General features: G+C 35.3%; 2 protein-coding genes across 2 annotated transcripts in view; both read right to left on the bottom strand.

The window, feature by feature from the left end:
• Positions 1-502: 502 nt before the first annotated feature.
• The window catches only part of LOC136862826 (translation initiation factor eIF2 assembly protein), a 152,199-nt gene continuing 144,060 nt past the window's right edge, over positions 503-8,641 (bottom strand). Inside the window, exons 6-7 of the mRNA XM_067139091.2 lie at positions 7,574-7,860; positions 503-824 (exon numbers count right to left, since the gene is read on the bottom strand). Coding sequence (XP_066995192.2) covers positions 786-824; positions 7,574-7,860 — 326 coding nt within the window. The 3' untranslated portion in view covers positions 503-785. The remainder of the gene's footprint in view (positions 825-7,573; positions 7,861-8,641) is intronic.
• Positions 5,271-5,941, bottom strand: LOC136862825 (acidic leucine-rich nuclear phosphoprotein 32 family member B-like). Its single transcript, XM_068225789.1, has one exon. The coding sequence runs from the start codon at positions 5,910-5,912 to the stop codon at positions 5,586-5,588; it is 327 nt and encodes a 108-aa protein (XP_068081890.1). The 5' UTR covers positions 5,913-5,941; the 3' UTR covers positions 5,271-5,585.

The raw sequence follows: 8,641 nt of genomic DNA, 5'->3' as shown, positions 1-8,641 counted from the left end.
GATGATACATTACTTTTGGTACGTAACGAGAATGACATGAATATTCCTGACAATTTATGCTCTTGGATATAATTCTTTATGCATTTTATTTCATGAACAGGAAAATATTTATGAATGAAATGTCTATAACTTACACCATCATACGGTGGTCAGACGAATTGTCCCATCTCCATTGGTATATGAGATTTTTCTCAAAATATTAGGTTTGAATATAAAGATGATTGGTATGTAGTGAGAATAACATGATTATTCCTGACAATTTATGCTCTTGGAAATAATGTTTTCTTATTTTATTTCATGAACCACTCTATACAGGAAAATATTTATGATTGAAGCTTCTATAACTTCCAACATCATATGGAGGTCAGAAGACCTGTCTCACCTCCAATGGTGTATGAAATTTTTTCAAAATGTTAAGCCTGATATAAAGATGATTTCATATCATGATCGTACATTACTTTTGGTATGTAGCGAGAATAACATGAAAATTCCTGACAATATATGCTCTTGGAAATAATTCTTATTGAATTTTATTTCATGAACTAGTCTATACAGTAAAATATTTATGAATGAAATGTCCATAACCCTTGGAATGAACTGTACTATTGATTTAATATCATAATGAATTGTTTTTTAATGTGAAAAGATAATGGATGATTTGCTACAGCTTCACATTTGTATTCTTCCTCATTCAGATCACAGATAAAGTTAAACCATCAGCAAGGTGGAACAAATGATTCAGCTTGGAATATCCAATTCACGTATTTAATAGTCTTCAACATGTGTTAGTCTACGTTACCACTGGAATTCTGTCTTTCACTCTCCTGGAAGAAAACAAAAACAAGAAGTTAGAAGGCTTCAAAATCACCACCACTGATAATAATCAGGTATAAGAGAAAAGAAAAGAAAAGCAAGAAGTTAGAAGGTTTCAAAATCACTGCCACTGATAATAATCAGGGATAAAGGAATGAAAGAAGGAATCGTAAACAGGATTTAAAATAAATGTCCATGATGGAAAAAATTAAAAATACATTACATAGGTTGATCAAATCACACCACCTTTTGTGATATCACAACGGATTCATGAAACAACAACAAAGAAGAAGGAAAATCTCACTAAATGGATGAGATTTAATTCAGTCCTTCTGCACATGCCTGCAAATGCTTCTAGGCGCAAAAATATATAATACATTTTAATATAATTGGAGTATATATTAATGTTTATAGGATCTTGTATGATCGATTCTTTAGAGATGCAGAATATTAATATTGTATATATTAATAATATATATATGTAATATATAGTTCAATTATACTAAATTGTGTTATATATTTTTGCGCCTAGAAGCATTTGCAGGTTTGATCATTGGCATCTAGAAGCACAGTGCCGGACATTATGTACGTTGTGCTGCTCTTCAAGAACTTGCATCTTAATTCATTTAACTGACTTATCTTCGACTTCTATATAATTTTTGAACTTCAAATATATTAAACTGTATTATAACTTCACGCCTAGAAGTATTTGCAGGCTTGTTCACTGAACTCTTCATCAATTCTCATAAACATTTTGAAGCACAATGCCGGACATTACGTATGTTGTGCTGCTCATCAAGAACTTGCACCTTGCTTCATTTAAATGACTGATTTTCGATTTATTCTGGATTTTGGGATCTTACATCACAAAGTGCTAATCCCCATAGTGTTATAGTGCTTCTAGTACTACTTTTAGTGAAAGACTTATCCTTTACTTATTGTTTTCCTATGCATTGTTTTATATTTTTATTTAATCGACTGATGATGACCCAGAATAGTGGTCGAAACTGGTCCCGCTTTTAATCAAATAAAAATGTAAAGTTTACATTTCTTATTTTCCTTGTATTGAATAGGTTGAACCATTTTATTTCTTGTTTCAATCTAATTGTGATTCAGATCAATACGGAACATTATGACAGTTTTTTCTTTACTAGCTGACAGTCGAAACCGGCAGTGTGCCGCCCTGTGCTGGAGTGTTCCATGTTCTGTCACATCCTCTTTGTTCCGCGAGTTCCGTTGCACCGACAACTGACCTCGGTACATGCGAATACCGTAATGTGTTCTATTTTGTTTTCATCTGTTTTGTAAGAGTTTTTTAATTAAAAACTAGTAATATAACCGTACGAAAGACTGTAAACTTTGCATAATATCGCATCAAAGTATTGGTCAGGACTTTTTTACTAGAATAAAAGAGGACAGAGTGAAATGCAATTTATGTTCTTCTATTTTGTCTGCAAAGGGATCTTCAAATGGCACAATGACAAGACTTCTCAAACTTAAACATCCCACAATTTTTATTTTTGTGTTCTGCAAGTATATTGTGTTTTAAGTTTTATTTTCATGTTCTGCTTGTATAGTTTTATTTTTGATCTTGTGTCCCGCTTGTATATAGTGTTTAGTTTTTATCTTTGTGTTTCGCTTGTATTGGTTAATTTTTATTTTTGTGTTCCGCTTGTATATTGTGTACGTAAATAGAGTACTGACGAATGTACCTTCACCTGAGCATGTATATTTTTAATTGGTGAAAATAACATTATGACATTTGTAAACACATGTACTGCCAGAGTAATTATGACAGGTGTATATATAATTCTTTTTATGTCACACCAACACAGATAGGTCTTATGGCGATGATGGGATAGGAAAAGCCTAGGAGTGGGAAGGAAGCGGCTGTGCCTTAATTAAGATACAGCCCCAACATCTGCCTGGTGTGAAAATCAGAAACCAGGGAAAACCATCTTTAGGGCTGCCAACAGTGGGGTTCGAATCCACTATCTCCCAGATGCAAGCCCACAGCCGCGAGTCCCTAACCGCACGGCCAACTAGCCCAGTGTTATTTTAATTGTCATTTCATTTAATTGCTTCGTTAAGGAGATATATCCTCATAGGTATATGCGCACACCGTTGTGTTTGGTCTTTCATGGGTTTAAACGTGCTCAGAGCAAATGTTTCATTGATTCATTTATTTTTACTGAGGGAAGAACGTTATTAGGTAGGATCTTGTTATGGAAACAAATCTAAATAATGGCAAGTTTATGTGATTTTGTAAATGAGATATATAACAAGGTAATTTAAATCTGAAGCAGCTTATGGTCAGATGATAAAATGACCATAGTTATATCTATGAATTTCAACATATATTAATCGATGTGTGGATAGAAACTAAAAGAAAGCAAATTAAAGATTAATGTGAACTAGTGTTCATATAATACAACAATGATATTTGCTAAACAATGCAACTGATTTTCCACTGCATTACGTTGTAATAGACGTATATGAACAATCATTATTCCTTATTTTATGGTAGTAACTTTAATGATAATTTCAATTATGGGCTTGTATACTGTCAGAGTAATTAATTCCTATTTTTACCATATTTCTCTTTTAACCTTCAATTTAACAATATTATTTGGTTTCGTCAAAGTAATAGTAAGTTTATAGGGATTTAATGAATAAAATGTGACCAACCTGAATATCTCATTTGTTTTCTGTGTAGAATAGGTACTGAATATTCAACCATCCATGATCATGTATAACATTATTCCATCCATTAGTATATAATATGCTCTGAATATCATGAAATATAAAATTTGGAATGACTGTCATGATAAAACACAACCAAATGGTATACCAAATGGTATCAGAATAAGTTCACAATAAGTCATCACATAGAAAATCATCGGAATTATTGCAAGTAATGAAAATCATTTTATTTTCCGTATTGAAAGAATCTCAATAATAATAATATAAAAGAATTTATTGGACTCCAACCTATTCAATACATTACTGGATGTTAACATTTTTAGTTAAACATCGAACGATGTTTAACTAAAAATGTTAACATCCAGTAATGTATTGAATAGGTTGGAGTCCAATAAATTCTTTTATATTATTATTATCATCGGAATTATTCATTCTATTAGACTAAATCCACAATGTTGAACAATGATCGCCCAATAGGATTCCTAAGATAACCATCATATGCGACCTCGTTTAATCAGCACCGTTACACCTTTGGCTAGCTGTGGCGTTCATAAATTTCAAACTGGTCTCATTGGTAAAAAGGACCTGTGAAACGCCCTGAGCGCAAAGACCCATGCCTGTATAGAAATAATATGAATCACCACCTTATCAATACACTATTTTATTTACTACCAAACTGGTAAATAGGGTCAATACCGGTTTCGACCCCTATTTACCAGTTTGGTAGTAAATAAAATAGTGTATTGATAAGGTGGTGATTCATATTATTTCTATATAGTGATACCAATCAATACGGACATGAAGCTTATAAATAATAAAAGACCCATGCCGCCGACTGTACGGGTGCATCCGTGTAGAGTACATATGTGGCGCCCAACCTGGAGGCAGAGTTTATACACGAGTTCCAACGTGGCGGCATAGTTTATATGTGGTTCTGAAAGGGAAGGCTCAAATACCACGAGACAAATATAATTTACTGAATATATGACAAGCAACAATCACACCTGGGCGACTGGAATGGGACACTGATGATGATGATGATGATGATGATGATGATGATGATGAGCAACATCAAGACTTCGCAACCACGAGACAATCGCTTCGTTCATTGAGGTCACACATCAAAGCTGTTGAGGTTATGATGGTTCTATATGGATGGTATATGGATAGGTCTGAGATTATTCTGGAATGGTATAAAATAGGAATACAGTGTAAGGCAGTGGCATAATGAATATTTAATAATAATGTACATGATGATATTTCAAACAAACATGGTATTTGAATTCAGATTTGTTTTCTTTAAACATGGTTCTCCTTGGAATGGTCATGGGTTGCTGTGTGAGGGATTCACTGATAATTCTGGAATATTATTGTTATATCATTGATATATCTTACTTAAAGTTTAGGTATAATTCATTATAGTTTAAATATATTTCATTATATAAATATTGAGGTTAGATTTAGCCAGAATTGCAATTATGAGTACAGTTAAGGAAGTTAAAGCTTTATTCGAGAAGTTAAGGGAAGAGTTAGGCAAAGACATAAAATCTATTAGAGAAGAAATTACTGAGAGCAAGTATGAAATTAAGGAAGCTGTTCAGTCAGACATAAAATCCATTAGAGAAAAAATTACTGACAGCAAGTATGAAATGAAGGAAGCTGTTCAGTCAGACATAAAATCCATTAGAGAAGAAATTACTGAGAGCAAGAATGAAATGAAGGAATCTACAGATTTTGAAGTAGTTAATCACACCTCTCATACAGTAAAACAGTTGTACTCGAAGGGTAAATTTCATGTATTCATAAAAAACAGACCTACCCTCAAAACCTTGACACTGAATATCACACATGCCATCCTGATGTCTTAGCCGTGAACAAACTTGTGGTCAGTGGTGGAGTAGACAAAAGAAAGACTAAACAAAAAGTCAGGATGAGAATGTCTATCCATCATCGTCATTCGCCTGAGGATACCATGACCCACTCCATAGTTCCAAGATTTATCAGGAAAGCAGGCAGGAACGAACAAATTCACTCAATCAGAATAATATGTCTTTGCCATACTCTTCTCATTATGCATCATCATCATCATCCTCCTCTTCCCTCTCCCCCTCTCCTTCCCCTTCATCATCTTCTTCCTCTTCCCCTTCATCAATATCCTCCTCGCCTTCTGGTAGCTCTTCCTCCTCCTCTTCTTCCTCTCCTTCCACATCATCTTCATCCTCTACATCTTCCTCTTCTCCATTTTCCTCTTTTTTCTGTTTCTTTACATCTTCGCTTTTGATCTCTGCTGGCCTTTTCGTGCCTTTAACTTCTGCTTTCGCATTTTCACCTGCTTTTTCGTTGTTTTCCGTAACTTTATCTACAGCGACTTCGGAGTTATTTTCCTTGGAATTCATCTTTTCTGTAGAGTTTTGAAGCGAACTACTCATAAAAGAATGCGTGGAATTAAATACCAGAGGAAGAAACAAATGCTTCAAACTTGCAGTCGATGAACACATCAAACACGAAGTTGAGAGGGAGGAATTATGGCCTGAAGGAGTAATCTTCCGACCGTATCAATTTCGCAATTGACTACAATCAAAGAAGAAGAGTGACGTCAAAATCACGTTATGGAATGTGGAAGGACTAAAATATTTTCTAAATATTTTACCAGACGACATAATATCCAGTAATGACATTCTGATTTTCTGCGAAACCCTTTACAAGAACCTTGGAACATACATGGTTTCCACGCCGCACATGCCCTGGCCAAAGCCGGGCCAAAAGGAAGACCATCAGGTGGAGTCTCGTGCTACTACAATCCAGCACTAGGACAAGCAATTCACATAGAGACAAGAGAAAACACCGTAATAGTACAATTAAAAAATCTCCAAATCGTAGGAATCTATATAAGACCGCAGTGCTCAGCAGACAAAGTGATAGAAATCGTAATGACTGCACTGAACGAAACTGACCCAGAGATTCCAACCCTGCTGGCAGGAGATCTAAACTGCCGAATAGACAGACCGAACAACAAATCAGAGGCACTATTTGAACTACTGGAAGAGGAAGGCTTCACCCTCAGCAACGAAGCACAGGATAAAACACACATCTCCCACAATGGCTCGAGCACTATAGAACTTGTATTCTACCACAGAAACAACCCAAAGCTCAGAACCATAACTACCACCACAGAGTCAGCAGGCACACCTATAAGGAAACATCTCCCAGTAAGAGCAGAATTCCAGATAATATCGACGGAGAGAACCACACAAAATGAGCAGCGATGAACGCCAAGAAAAATAGCTCCCGATCTACTAGTACAGAACATAAACGTGGAAGAAATACTGAACACAATAGAAAGGGGCAACATTGATCTTGCACTGAGGAACCTAACTGAATCTCTGATGCAGTCTGCACCCCCAAAACCGACAAAGAGGAAAAGCAAACCTTGGTTCGACAGTGAATCCTACACAGCATGGAACCTGGGCCTGGAAAAACTGAATGACCTGGAAAAGATAGACATGAACGCTCCTGAAGGCTAAGAAACAACAGTATACCCAGGCCAAAGAATTAATACGAGAAGCAGAAGCAAAATCCTACAAAGTCCTAGAGCCATGGAGAACCAAGATGACCCCAAGTATCTCAATGACAATATGGGAAAAACACTTCGCAAATACACTTCAGAAGAAGAAAATGCAATACCATGCCAAAAAATTATTACTCCAAGAAAACAACAGTTAAGTCTGCCTCAAAAAGCTGCACATAGAACAAACATTCATAACCAAAAATAACTCAAATATGCACAGTATCCAGAGATGGACTGGTCACATAGCACAATTGGTTGGGAACTATGCTTTAAATTTCAGGGTTGCAGGATGAAATCCCAGTGTAGTCAGTCAATGTTTATAGGTGCTTAAATTCAAGGTGCTTGTTATCTGTAGATTTTATGCCACTTTAAAGAACTTCCTCTCTGCCAAAACATTAGCACTCTGCCATTTCTTAAAATCTGTAGAAACTGAAGGGAATACATGTCTCAATGTAAGACAAATCGCATGGGTTGGCACTTGTTACTTACCTCAATCATATAGTCAATAATAGACATATTACTGACATAAGAACACAAGTCCTCCACTTCATACGGCACACCAGAATGCTTACACTGATTGGATTGAATGCCTGGGTCTTCTCCAAGAAATCGGAATTCAGGTTTGTTAGTAACTTCAGATTCTGTCCCATTGTCTTCACAGAATTTACTTTCAATCTCAGCCCATTTGAAAAGCAATGGCTTTGTCCTGTGTTCATCAAAGGGGTTAAAATCTATAAGAGTGATTTTGCAGTCATTCCTGGTTATATCAAAAGTATCTGAAACAGAAAAAAATGATTATGACATGATTAGTGGGCATAAATACCACATCAAGCAACTCTCTCATCTAATGATGTTTAAGCACAAATCTATTGTATCCTGAAGTATAGGCTATCATATGAATGTAAATTTTACTCGTATTTTACAATTTTCAATACATTAATTTTAAGCCATTGTTATTTCTAGACAGCTGCTTTGAGGCCAAAGCATAGTGTAGTGTTGTTTTAATATGATGCTTTTACAATTTTATATTGTGAATACATTTAGATGTATTGACTAGATGGAACAATTATACTAGTTTTCTCAACTTATATACATAATTGTCAATAAGGATCCAAAATGAAATGTATTTCATAAGTAAGAGAAAGTAGGTTAAATTTCAGTACATGTAGAGAGGAAATTCTCTCAAAATAAGAAATTATGAAACAAAGAATCAAACACCAGGTGCTGGTCAGACACTGGACAATCCATCCAACATTTCATAACTCATTTTCCCATGTAATTATGACATGAACTAAATAACCTTGTCATGGTGGAGAGGCTTGCATAACCCAATGAAGGAGGGAGCCAAGTCATACGTGCAACCACACCCAGTTGAGTAACTGTTAAGAAAGACCAAACAAATGAATGTTTCTCAATAAGGGGTAGGTAACCTTTCAGAAGTCACAAGGGTTACAGCCTTGACTGAAATGGCCTAGTAATATTACTCCTTGACTGAAATACCAAAGTAATATTACTCAACATCACTTAGCAAATATTGATATTGCTGTATGACTGGAT

The sequence above is a fragment of the Anabrus simplex genome, chromosome 2, assembly GCF_040414725.1.
Source record: "Anabrus simplex isolate iqAnaSimp1 chromosome 2, ASM4041472v1, whole genome shotgun sequence".
NCBI classification, from domain to species: Eukaryota; Metazoa; Arthropoda; class Insecta; order Orthoptera; family Tettigoniidae; genus Anabrus; species Anabrus simplex.
The sequence above is the reverse complement of the archived record's forward strand: the minus strand, read 5'-3'. Positions and strand labels throughout refer to the sequence as shown.